This window comes from Lemur catta, chromosome 4, assembly GCF_020740605.2.
Source record: "Lemur catta isolate mLemCat1 chromosome 4, mLemCat1.pri, whole genome shotgun sequence".
NCBI lineage: Eukaryota > Metazoa > Chordata > Mammalia > Primates > Lemuridae > Lemur > Lemur catta.
Genome location: NC_059131.1, coordinates 1883506 through 1897518, shown reverse-complemented (window position 1 = coordinate 1897518; position 14013 = coordinate 1883506). Strand labels below are relative to the sequence as shown.

Genomic DNA, 14013 nt, shown 5'->3' with positions numbered 1-14013 from the left:
ACAATGCCAGAAAACACATCATCAGGAAACAAAGGGCTTCATGCTGGGGAGGGTGAGACAGGTTTGCAGCACCTCAACCTGGGCCTGAGCAAGGGCTTCACTCCAGAGAACCAGGAAGGGTCAGGACTGTGGAGACTGTGATGGGGACTGATGGGGTATAGACAGCAGAGGGGAGAGGGGGTCTTCCTCACCCACCCACTACCCAGGCCTCACCCAAGTACAGGCAGCTCAAGAGCACGTGGGGGTTTAAAGCACCCGGCAGACCCACACCACCGACTCAGCCTGAGCTGCTCAGGGGTCCAGCAGTCCAGCTCTTACCAGGCCTTATTTGTGAAATGAGACAATACTATTGTTTTGCGTCATGTTCTTCTCCTTATATAATAAACAGGAAGGCAGACTTAGCACAGTAAGTCTAGGGTTAGCAATTCTTGAAAGCCGCTTGGCAACAAAGCAAACTGAAGAATCAATTTTCTTTTAAGACATCTCCTACTACCTAGAGAAAGACCTGGAAGAACTATGGTCCCCTCACGCTGCTCCAGGGTCATAACCTCAAGAGCTTCGCTTCACCCAATGCCTTCATTTATGAACTAGAACACCCAAGTCTACACACCATCTATTAACTACACTCTTACACTTGACTATTCAGTCTTTTGAAAACCTAACATGGATTTATGTATAAAAATTCAATGATTCTGAGGGAACAAGGGAGAAGTGAAGTTGTTGGTTTAATGGGCAGTTTCAGTTCTACAGGATGAATGAAAAAGTTCTGGAGATGTCTTGGAACAATGCAGATATACTTAAGGCTACCGAACTGCACACTTAAAAACAGGTTAAGATAGTAATATTCACCCATTTTCGGCATTATCATGGGATTACACCTATTGCAACATCACTGGATACAAGTGTACCCTTCCCAGCAAACATCCTGGCACAAACATACACCTCTGCTCAAAATCCTCCAGCCTATGTAAAAAACTACTGATGATGCAAGTAGCTGTGCACCAGTGTCTCTGGAGTTTTGACAAACATGCTTCAAACAGAATACTGTGAATATACTTTATTTAGTCATTTTTGTTTACAACTGAAACTCTGGGAATTCAAAATTAACATCCTTGCCCGTGAGCTTCTTATAGACACCAGAAAAAGTTTCAACCTACAAGAGAAGGAATAATTCATCACAAAACTTTAAATACACACATTCATCTTAAAACCTACTAATTCTGTGAAATTGTACCCTGTAAACAGGGTTTTTCTCCTCAGTAACCAGGTACTGAGAAGGTGAGAAACATACAGGACACGCCCGCAACAGTCCTGAGGCTGGGGACAAGGTCCTCCCCAGTGTCCTGGGACAGGACTCTTCACCACCACACCTGCGTGCTGGACTCCTCTGCGGGTGCCATGCGGACAAAGCCACCAGGGCGCCCCAGCGGTTCTCCATGTTCGTTATGTTCTCTCAAGTCTGAAGGAAACTGACAGTTCTCTCAAAATTCTAACCCCATCACCACCCCATCCCCGACTCATCAGAAACACACAGCCTTACTCTAAGTCAGACCATGGAATTATTTCACTTCCGTTTTTCCTACTAACTTCAAAGGTACAAAGAGTGTCAAGTGTACAATTTTTAAGACATCTCCCGATTTAAAACTGTGGCGGCACGCACAGTCCAAAGGGGAGCAGCTGAGGTACAGACGAGACAAGCTGGCCGCAGTTCCCAGTTCTCACTTCTGGTGGTGCACGGAGACACAGTACACTGCAATCTACCCTCTTCTGTGGTTCAAGCTTTTCCATGAGATGATGTTAAACCATTACCTTGTGTTCCACATTGTTCTGCTGTGCTTTGTCCAGGTGAACCTTTATGAGCCGGCTGCCATCCAGTTTCACGCGGATTCTCTTGCCCACAATTTCACTCGGGAAGACCAAGTCCTCAAGGATGGCGTCGTGCACGGCTGTCAGAGTGCGGCTTGAAGAATGGGGACAGAAAGTCAGCAATCCGGCAGCGCCTGCCCACCAGTGAACCCCAGAGGGCACCGCGTACAGTCAAAATGAAATGGTCAATTCTAGGTTCCTAAAATCTAAATTCATACTCGCTGTCAAATAGGCTAATTATATTTCACATTTCACACCGAACTCTTTGTCTAACTAGAATATGGTAAGAACCAGCTTATTTTTTTAAAAAAACTTGGTCTATTTCAAATGTGATATAAGTCACTGCATATTCAATACAATCCATATTCACCAAGGTATTGAGTGATTATCTCTAGGGAATGGGAGACTGGCAAGGACTTTTTAACATCTTTATTTTCACTTGTATTATTTCTCAACTAAATCACTGTAGTAACCACTTCACCAGTCTTGCTCACCTCCAAGACCACCCTCCCCATGATGCTGTCCAAGTAATCTTTCTAAAATACCAAAGTGATCACATGATTTACCCACTAAAGATCCTTCAAGAGCTCTCCCCATCCTCCAAGATACCACCAAGCTTCCTACTGTCTATGATCAAATGAGGGCTACAATATGCCACCCCAAACGATACTGTCCCATCACCAGCTCTAGGATAGCTGCCCCCCAATGCGGGTCACTGACTTCCAACCCATCCTCACTGCGCTGCCAGTGGAATATGCTCATCTGAGTGTCACTATGAAGGTCAAATCCGACCTGGCTGCTGCCTGACAAATGAGGTTAATTCCGGGCTTTTGGGGCGCCCACTATGTGTGACGAGGTACAGAGCTGCCTTCTATTACGGTTATTTGTACAGGTCTTGTTCACGCCACAGTACATACTCCTCCCGTTTCTATTTCCCACTTGGCAGTCCCCATATACACTTAGCGTTTTCTGGTGGCTCTGGATTTGACTGCCAAGGTCTTACTGTTCCACAGCCACAGACAGCAACGCTGGAAGAAAAGCCGCTTCCCACAGCCTCCCATCACCTTCCAGAAAGTGCTCAGACGGCTGCATTACTCACTGCTGCTCATGAAGCACATTCTTACAATACTAGGCAGGCAGTAAACACGGAAATGTATTCCTTTCTTTAAAATATAAATTACAATAGACTCAAAGCCATTCTTGGCATCATCTGTCAGATTTCAATGTTATCTAAACTTTTAAATGGGGGAACAGCACTACAACTTTAATAATCACAAACCACACGGACTTAAAGTGCTTCAGAGGACAAAACACTGAATTCTGCTATAGCCAAAAATATATATGTATTTCACACAGGTTTGGGACGAGGGACAATTCAAGCTGCAGATCTGGGAGGCAGTCCTTGAGCTGGGCAGAAAGCAAAGGGACTGGTTTTATACTCAATTCCTAACGCAGGCTCTCAGAATTGAGATTACAAAATCCCCTTTACATACCATGATAAACAAAAAAATCCTCAATTCTTATGCTACTCCAACTACCCGTAAAACAAGTCCCAAGTGCGAAGGCAAACTCTAAAAACGCTGCACCTACCTTTCTGTGCTTACCTTCCTTCCCACAACATGGTACCACACAGTGACACCTACCCACTGTTCTAGATTCCTAAAACTCACTTCCTTTGGTCTTTCAGAACAAGACTGAGTTATTAAGAAAATTTCTTGGGTATCATTATTAGCAGTAATAAGCAAACTCTCCAAGCCCTGGGTCAGTTTCCTCATCCATTAACTAGGGTAACACCACAAATCACACATTTCATAGGATTCTTGCCCATCTGGTAGAGAGACAACTACATTTTTCCCCCAAACTGGTCCCTAGGGAAGAGTCTGGAGGGATCCAACAATCTAAGTCTGAAACAATGTACTCACCAGGGACATTCACGAAATACCAAAAGGCCTACCTGTCAAGAAGCCAACTGTCAACATTTGAGTTTATGCCAGAGTAAGTCAATCAAGTTCATAAATAATTTCCCATCAGCATCTTCAACTGCAACAATACTTTAACCAGTGGTGTTAGCACCAGAAAAATCCACCCAGTTTTATTTTACCTCTAATCCACCTCAAAAATTAAAAGCAAAGACACATCCAAGCCCACCTCAACTATGTCTAGCAGGCTTTACCCCAGCACTGAACTACTGATTTCCTTCTCGTCATTCCTATCCTTTGTCCAAGACCCAGAGCAAAGTCTCAGCTTTTGTGACAGCACAGACCCATATCTATGGTGCCTATGTGGACACACCTACACTTCACTTCTAGAATGAATTCTAAACACACCACGGATAGAGGAAACCAAATGTTACTCAATAAGGATTCCCGTGTGAACGGCTTGTGTTATAAATTACAACCTGTACAAACTAAGCACAGTACACAAATTTTGATGCTACTAATACTCACCTCCTGGGACGCTTTTGCTTATTTTTTGTGCGGCTTTTTCGAGTTGGTTTAGGCAGAATTCTCCTCTGCAAGGTAAAAATTATCATGCAACAAAATGCCAAAAAAAGGACATTAAGTTGACACAAAGCTAAGAACTGTCAAATTGCTCTAAAAGCTAAATGAGTAACAGAACAAGGTCGAAATTTAAGAAAGCAAAACAACTTAGACCAATTTACTCAGAAACCCTCCCATGAAGTCACTTCTGATTTTCAGCTACTCATTCAGAATCCACAGTTTATAGTAAAATGCTACTGAAAACAAAATCCTCAAATACATCATTCCCCCTTCAACAAGGCCCAATACAGGCCTGTACCCAATACAGGCACTAAAACGTCTACTGACCCAGAATACTACTTCTTTTATTCCTGGTCAATCCCGGCACTTAACTCCCCATACACTTCAGTTTACACCAAAGCCAGACCTGAACTTCAAAAAAACCTTTCTTGACTATTTGCCTTTTTTCCCGTTAACTACCCCTCAGCATCTCTTTTCCCTCCCGAAGTCTGCATCCGACTCACCTGAGCAGCATGACCACAGGACCACTAGTTCTACCACGCAGAAAAACCACTGCTCGGTACCAATCACCTCTGTAAGCAACCCACTGCATTTATGGAATTGTATACACATAAAGCCATTTTAACAGCTAAAAGACACAGCTCTCACTTAACAAACTCCTTAAACTGTTTCCACTCCTAATCGTGTCTTTTTCCTACTCAACACGAACAACTTTCCCAGCACCCTACCACCTGGAACAGGTTCTCTGTACTCACACAAGAATAGCTTTCACTGACTACCAATGCAGTCTAAACACATAATTTTAGCAAAACTCATAAAACATTTAACGGAAGGGATACCTGAGCGATAAAGACAACATGCTTCCCACTGAACTTCTTCTCCAATTCACGAACTAGCCGGACTTGAATTTTCTGGAAAGACTTCAGTTGAGGAACAGGAACAAAGATTATGATAGCTTTCCGACCACCACCAACTTCAATTTCCTAAAGGAAAAAAAAACGCACTAGAGCTAAACGCGGACCCAAACGGACCCAGCCCTCCTGCACGTTGCTCCACCCCACGCGAGGGGTCTGCCAAGTCGCAGCGCTCCCGGGCAGGTATCGGCTCCCCGGCGACTCGGATGAGGAAGCCGGCTGCGACCACCAACCACGGAACGAGGGTCGCCTCACAACGCAACACGCCCCCCGCAAGCCCCGCGCGGCGAGGACGCGCCACCGCCTGCCCGCGCGACCGGAACGCCGGGTTTACCTTGGCCGCCGTGATGTTCAGCTCCCGGAGCTGAGCCTTGAGGTCCGAGTTCATCTCCAGCTCCAGGAGGGCCTGAAAAGCAGAGAACGGCGGGGACGACCCTCAGCGCCCGCCCGCGCGCCCCCCGGGCCCGGACGCGGCCCGCCGAGGTCGCCACCGCGGGACCCGCCCGCGGACACACGTGGCCGCCTCCCCCCGGCACCCCAGGGGCCTCTGCCCGCCCCGCGGCCCGCGAACCCCACTCACCTGGGAAATGCCAGACTCGAACTCGTCCGGCTTCTCGCCATTGGGCTTCACGATCTTGGCGCTGGAACTGAACATGGCCTTGCCCTGCGAGCACAGAACGCGCCGCCGTCAGCGGCCCCGCCCGCCCCGCAGAAGCCATCGGAGGGCACAGGCCGGGCAATCGGCTGCATCCCCACCCGGTGAGCAGCACCCGCTGCTCCAGGGTTGACTCCGAAAGCCGTTTTCCTCCATGCCGGCAAAAACCTCCATCCCGAGCGAAGGCCGCACACCTACCTTGCAGAGCGCCGGCTTAGGAAGAGGCCCAAGTCTCGCGAGAGCTCGTCAAGTTCCGGCCCCGGAAAGCAAGGGGCGGAAACAGCGCGAGTAGAGGGGCAGAAACCGGAAAAGCCACTGAGAAGCGGTAGGTAGTCTAGAGAGTCTCAGGAAATGGATCGGGGGAGGAGTGTGTTCGTAACGCTTTTCCTCCGTAGGAGTCGCATTTTGGTTCCGTTCACGAGAGTCTGGCGCCAGCTGGGGAAGATTGGAGACACTGGAGTCCAGTTTTGCTCAGGACTCTGCCTGGGATACAGTCCCGACTTGTTTATTCAGGAGGACTGAGAGTTATTATGACCAGAGAGTCCTTGCTGTGTTGTATTACAGCGATGCGTTTATAAGCTAATTTAGTGTAAATAACCCTCATCTGCCTTACAATGGTTATTAAATTGGCATTACTGTCAGTATATCGATGTCTAACATCAACCCATTGTCCTGTAAACCCTTTGTAAATGGAAATAGACAAAGCGTACCCAAGGGAGAGCAGGTGATCCATGCTTGTTATATCAATATTAAAGGTAATTGTACTGCATTCTTAATTCAGAGCTAAAGGCCTAAAAGAACTCCATGCCTAGTCTTCAGAGTAGTATATGCAAACCTAATAAGAACTGTTTTTCTTCTGACTCAGGACCCCATTTTACTTCTAGGATCAGTCATCCGTGCAACATAATGCTCTTTCTGCTAGGTACAGTAGCTCACACCTGTAACCCCAGCACTTTGGGAGGCTGCAACTGGAGGATCATTTGAGCCCAGGAGTTCGAGACCAGCCTAAGCAACAAAGCAAGACCTCATCTCTACAAAATTTTTTTTAAAAATTAGCCAGGCATGGAGGTGTGCACCTGTAGTCCCAGCTACTTGGGAGGATGAGACAAGAAGGATCGATTCAGTACAAGACTTGGAGGTAGCAGTGAGCTATTATGACACCACTGCACTACAGCCTGGGTGACAGAGCAATACGCCATCTCTAATCATCATCATCTTTCTTCCTACCAGCCTAAGGCTGTGTTCGCTTTCTTGCTGGGGGAAGCCTTGGCTACAGAGAGAATAGGCGACATACCACTGAACATGCCTATTGCTTGGGGAAGGCCAGGAGAGCCTTAAAGGGGCTCCCTTGCTCTAGAAGTGATATGGGTAGGTGGTGCGCACAATGGAAAATGGCTGTTAGGAAATCCAGCTGCAAACAAAAATGATTAAAGTGTATTTTGTCATCTCTCCCCATCCCCAAGAGTGCTACTGGTAGGGCATCTGGATTAGCGGAAAAATTAAGGGGCCCCGGGACCCCTCTGAGTAGACCTAGAGGCTGGGATCAGAGTGGCAGAAGCAGCCTACTGTCATTCAGGTGGCCGTTCACAGCAGATGAAGGACACAGCTGAGGAGTGGCACAGAGAAGGTGCCTGCTTTGTGGGGTTTCTTCTTTTTTATGAGAGAAACAGATTCACCAGCTGCAATCACCTCAAGCATTTTTTTTTAGAATTTCAAGAAACAATGATATAATGAACAAACTAACAACTTATAAATTCAGTTAGTTAGACTTATATATTAAGGAATCTCAAGCTTTCTTTAGGCATTTCAATACTGAAATAACTAGGCTTCACCTAAAAATCATTGGTCTAAATCTTTTACTCAAATACACATTTCAAATAACTGCTACTGGGCTGTCACTCTAAACAAGCCAAATTCTCCCTCGAATTATGGTTATACAAAAGACCAAATATGCACTGTTTCTCTCTTAACAAAAATAAATGTTTGTACAATAGGTCTAATTCTCATAAACATTTGTATCTTAATTCTGAATCTTTCCAGATTAAAAACTGCTTACCAACCTGAGGAAGATAGTTAGCATAGCAGCTAATTGATATTATCTACTACAGACTTAGGAGACAGGTGCCTGGATTCTTGTTCATAACGCTAATCGAATGTGCTAAGGCACTGGTGGTGGTTTTGCTAATGATCTTGTAATTTCAAGAGAGGAGTGATCACTTAGCCCACTTCTCTTGTTTCAAGTTACAGACATTACCTAATTTTTATGTCTACTATTAGAAATTCTGTAGCTCCCACCAAAGCATCAAGCCATTAAAATACATAAATCCTTTTCTAAGAATTTGAACCTCATGGGATTCTAAGAAATGTAACTTTAAAAACTTAGAACCTGATAGAATGTTGCAGTGTATATTAAATAGGTGTTTTTAGGATCATAGCCACAACTTACGTGATCATTCTACTAATATTTGCTAGGAAATGCCTACTAACTGTAACATTTAATTTTTAATATTAGTTTTATTAGTTTCTTTATATATTTACTAGTTTTTTATTCTTTAAATGTACAAGAAGTCAATGATACCAAAATGATTGACAACTCGGAAATATAATCTATCCAATTCACTTACTTTTAGAAACTTTGTTAACTCTTTTGTGTATCATTATGGATGAACAACTTTCAGATTTACTGTACATCAGTCAACCTCAGGTAACATTCTCCCTGATGTTTAAATGGTCTCACTTATGTGTGGCCAGTAGGACCCCCTTTTAGATTAGCGCCCATGTCCTGTCATCTCCATTAATGTCTGCACATCTTGCTTTCTGCTGCAAGATGTTCCAGGTTCTTTTTGTACTTTTCTGCCCCTGACATGGAATGAGCCTTTTCTCCAAAAAGGCCTGATTCTTTTTATTTTTGGGGAAAAATAATATTGGAAACCAGAATCTTGGCACCTAGGATGCATGATGGAGGTCCTCTTAAGCCATTTAAGTGGGCAGGGCTAATAGAGATGCATTTTTAAAACAATATTTTCATACAAAGATACACGTTCATATTGATATTACCAATCTGTTACTAATAGGACAGTGTTCCTTCTGAAATCCTTGATTCTATGATTGCACCTCCTTTTCTCTTATAATGAAAACCTTGATTCCTAAATACATAAATACATACAATTACTTGTTTTATCTGACAATATGAGAGAATAAATTCAAAATAAAATTCAGTATTACTGTAAACCATACTATTACCTAAAAAATTCAAAAAATTCTAGTGGGATCTGCAGTCTGTTTGCTCTGTTCCACAGTTTAATCATCATCTCTCATGCTGGTATCTATTGGTTCTTCTCTGATAGACAATTTGCATCAATTGTTTCAGCTTGTTTTCAGTTTGGGGACTTCGGCATCCTAACAGCCATTGGTTTTAAGGTCATAGAAGGGGGTGGCTTTCCGCTACTAGAAGATGGAGGGTCTGCACTATCTTGAGATGATGGAAAGAACTTCAACAGCTCAGTCTCCAAAATTCTTTAAATGGATTCATTTAGCTACATTCTGAGTTATCCATCTACAATAACTAATGTATAGCAGCACATGATTCATGGAAATAACTGCTAGCTCAGTTAACTGCCTCCTATTTTTACATTTCTAGTAACATCAGAACTCAAGTACTTCACATCTTCATAAAAATTTCTAAGTATCCTAATTCCTGTTTTGATCTTTCAAGCTTTATAACGTTACCAATCTTTGTTTAAGCTACAAGTTCTTTTTCATTTCATGATATACAATATTCCCTACCAGTGTAACATATATTGTTATATGAAGGTTTGCAGTACATGATCCAAATGATTCACCTAATAGTAACATTTTGATAATTCCAAATGCCACCATGAATACACCTGAACAAGTTGGCTTATTACTCATTGCAGGGAAGAAAACACAACACCCTAAACAACCGTGGGGCATCTCATAAGGAGGTGTTAGAAAAGACTACCAGGGTTTGGGTTTGTGTTAGGTAGTTTGGGGAGGGGCTTAAAGAAGGGGGACTTTGCTCTGGATGGGTGCTGTCAGGAAATGGGAATAATTCTTTAGTTGGGTGTCTTAATAAATTTCACACATAGTGAGAACAGACTAGAGCAGGGCTGCAGCTCTAATTTGTAAGAAGCAGCCATCACTCCTGTTAGCCAGGAGAGTGGGATGTTTGGTATTTTGTGGCTTCAACAATTTTTCTGTTTTGCTTGTATTCAGATGTGATTTTTGGAGTGGTTTTGTTTTTGTCTTCAGCAATCATGAAGATTCTGATATTCTCTGAAATCATTTATGTTCAAAAGGAAAGCACCAAGACCTTGCTGTGGGCGCCAGGCCAGTGGTCACAACACCAAGGCCAGCTGGTGGTTCCCGGACAGCTCCTACATGTCAGAGGCTGTTTTTCTCTTCCTCACCCAGGACCAGCCAAAATTTTTCATTTTCCTGCAGAGGTGTCAGGGAGTGATCAAGTAGATTAGAAATTTACATGAGTAGCCTCTGTTAATTGTGAATACAGATTCTTGAATTTCACCTAAAATCTTCTTCTGATTTATGGGTCAAACCCCAGAATTTAATCCTAGCACTCTGGGAGGCCAAGACGAGTGGATCGTTTGGGATCAAGAGTTCGAGACTAGCCTGAGCAAGAGCGAGACCCCGTCTCCACTAAAAAAAAATAGAAAGAAATTAGCTAGCTGGACAACTAAAAATATATAGAAAAAAATTAGCCAGACATGGTGGTGAGTGTCTGTTGTCCCAGCTACTCGGGAGGCTGAGGCAGGAGGATCGCTTGAGCCCAGGAATTTGAGGTTGCTGTGATCTAGGCTGATGCCGTAGCACTCTAGCCTGGGCAACAGAGTGAGACTGTCTCAAAAAAAAAAAAAAAAAAAAAACCCAGAATTTATACACACACATACACACACACACCTCACTAATATACTTGTTACAGAAAACCTAAATGTAGAACTCAAATTTTCAGAAGATTTTGGATAAATATAAGAGTCTTTACCTTAATGCTAATTAAATTCAAACTTCCAAAGCCAATTAGGAATGTTATACAATATAACCCAGTCCTGCATATCTAGCTAAGAGAAATTAAAACGTATGTTCACACAAAAATTTGTATGTGAATGTTTATAGCATCATTATTCATAATAGTCAAAACCAGGGAAGGACCCAAATGCTCATCAACTGATGAATGAACACAGTATAGCCATACAATGGGATACTGTCCAGTAAGTTAATAGAGCAAGCTATTAATGTAAGTTACAACATTTGGGATTCTCTGTGTCTTTAGCCTGATACAGTCACAGTGACATGTTCCAGGGCCACTTGACTTACTAGGATTTACTTTAAGGCACCCCCGTCCATCCCCATTTAGTCATGTTATTCATCTGACGTCCAGATACGGTCACTGAATTAAGTTGTCATTTGATATTAGTTTTTCTCCAGCCTTGTTGATTTTTGCACATGTGAAACATTGCATTTCTGAAAGTCAAATCTCTCTGAGAAGGTGTGTTCTGAGAGGCCACTCCCTCACCCCTGCTACCCCTCCCATTCCCTCCCCGCCATAAAGATTGAATTCCGGCTTTACTGGTTCACACAGGAGCTGGTTGTTTAAAGAAGCCTGGCCTCTCCTGCTCCCTCCCTTGCTCCCTCTCCTGCCAGGTGACACACCTGCTCCCCTTCCCCTTCCGCCTAGACTGGAAGCTCCCCGAAGCCCTCACCAGAAGCAGGTGCTGGCGCCATGCTTCTCCTACAGCCTGCAGAGCCGCGAGCAAGCAAACTTCTTTTCTTTATGAATCACCTGGCCTCAGCTATTCCTTTATAGCTGCACAAAACAGACTAACGCACCCACCTTGCTTTCTGCTTCATCTTTCCTGTGTTTCTTTTTACTCAAATGTGTATTTTCTTATATCCCCTTCATTCTTACACACAGGTAGTATTTTTTCTTTCTTTCTTTCTTTTTTGCATTTTGTTCTTCACCTAACTATATTTCCTAGAAATCACTCCTTGTCAGTTTGGGAGATCTCCCTCATTCTTTTCTAAAATACACTGAGCAGTACTCCACGGGATGGTCAGACCAGACTTTATCCAACCTCTGTCCTGTGTGGAAACATTTAGACTGTGTCCGGGTCATATCCAGTGTTCTGTAATTACAAACAGGGCTTCAACCAATCAACTTGTGCAGATGTATTTTCACACTTTTGGAGGAGCACTTCAGGGTAAATTCCTAGAAGTGGGATTTCGGCATCAAAAGGCAGGACACAAGTAATGTCGTTACATGTGGCCCCATTCCCTGGAAAAGGGTGTGCGTTATGTGGGGATCCTTGTTTCCACAGCATCACCAGCCGCATGTGTTGTCATACTTTTAAAATTTTTGTCAATCCAACAGGTGAAAAATGAGATTTCGGTGTAGTTTAATTTTCATTCTCTAATTTTGAGAGAAAACACATCTTTTCGTGTGTTTCATATGTTTAAGGGCTATTTTATAACTTTTTAAATCTTCTTGTGAACCATTTAACTATCAAGTTTTGGTTTTTTCCCCCACCACAGATTCTTTTAAATGTCTGCTTAAAGTGTATTTTTCCAAACAAATTATTCTTAAGGTCCAAATATCCTTTAGCATTATGTTTATAGAACAAACATAACTATTAATATTACTGGGTCAAGTCACCTAACCTTTCAGATCTTCAAGATAATCTTCTGTTAATGAAGGGATTAAACCCATCAGTTAAATGATCTCTGAGTTTAAGAATCAGTGTTTCACCGACTTCAATGTGCAAACAACAAGCCACCTGGAGATTGTGGTGAAATGCAGGTCTCAGTCTGTTTTAGCTGCTGCAACCACATACCGTAGACCACATGGCTTATCAGCCGCAGACATTGACGCCCCAGACTTCCCAAGTCCAGGATGCAGGTGGCGCGGATTCGGTGTCTCGCGAGGGCCTCTTCCTGGTTCGCAGCGTCTTTCCACAGCGTTCTCACACGGCCTTGGCAGAAGGGGGAGGGAGCCCTCTGGGGTCCGTCTCATGGGGCTCTCATCCCACCTTGGGGGCTCCGCCCTCATGGCCTCTTCCCCTCCCAAAGGCGCCAACTGCAAACACCATCACTGTGGGGTTAGGATTTCACATACGCCCTGTGGGACGCAAACATTCACATTTCTAACCAACTCCACGTGATGCTGACGGCTGGCCCAGGGGCCACACCGCGAATAGCAAGGGACGAGAGGGACTCAGCCAGGGATTACGAGACAAGCCGCAGCAAGGCACAAAGCTTGCTTTCACTGTGAAGACACCAATTAGAGCACCTACAGTTTCACCCCGGAGGGACTAAGTGACACTGGGGGGAGGGCAGTTAAAAAGCCAAGACGTGCTCACCTGTTTAAAATAAATTACTTCCCTATTATGTAAATGTACTCATTAAAAAGGACCCTGTGCTGGGCTTGTATCATCTCAGCATCTAAGCCTAGAGGTCACAAGGGTGACAGAGCCCACAGGCTCCAAAGTCATTCTTCCCCTCCACATCCTAATGTTAACAATAAGTGACAGACGAGAGTTACTGGCGAGTCCTTGTGTGTAAGAAGAATTTATGCACCTGTCTGTGCGACCAAGAGTTAATGGATTGAATTTAGCAGAAGGTCCTTTCTCTCACCTCCACTCATAGCTGCCGGGGCTGCTATTGTTATTGTCATCTACCGCCAGCATAAGTGACATGAATATACGGTCCTGTAGCCGAGGTGAGACTCCTGAGCCAGCTTGTGCTACGTTGAAGCAAGGTCGCTGGCTTGTCCTGCAGAGCTCCACGGCCATGAGCATTGGACACAGGTGACCCGTCAGGTGGACGGAAGGAAACCACTCATGCATTAATATTTAAGATATAGTAATACTTACACATTTAATTTTTATCATAAACTGATAATTTTCTCATTGTCAATATATTTCATCAAAAGCAACACCAGTCTTACCATCAATGTTCATGAGCTATGCACAGGATGGAAAGAATGCGTGTGACGCTGAAAATGCCCGTAGGTCAGGCTGTGTCAGAGGCATCGCACACACTGCTG

General features: G+C 43.9%; 1 protein-coding gene across 1 annotated transcript; it reads right to left on the bottom strand.

The window, feature by feature from the left end:
* Positions 1–1042: 1042 nt before the first annotated feature.
* On the bottom strand, positions 1043–6216 carry RPS7 (ribosomal protein S7). Its single transcript, XM_045548977.1, has 7 exons — positions 6135–6216; positions 5862–5945; positions 5616–5687; positions 5207–5350; positions 4314–4378; positions 1810–1960; positions 1043–1153 (listed from the first exon to the last, which is right to left on the bottom strand). The coding sequence occupies exons 2-7, from the start codon at positions 5934–5936 to the stop codon at positions 1076–1078; spliced, it is 585 nt and encodes a 194-aa protein (XP_045404933.1). The 5' UTR covers positions 5937–5945; positions 6135–6216; the 3' UTR covers positions 1043–1075.
* Positions 6217–14013: the final 7797 nt, after the last annotated feature.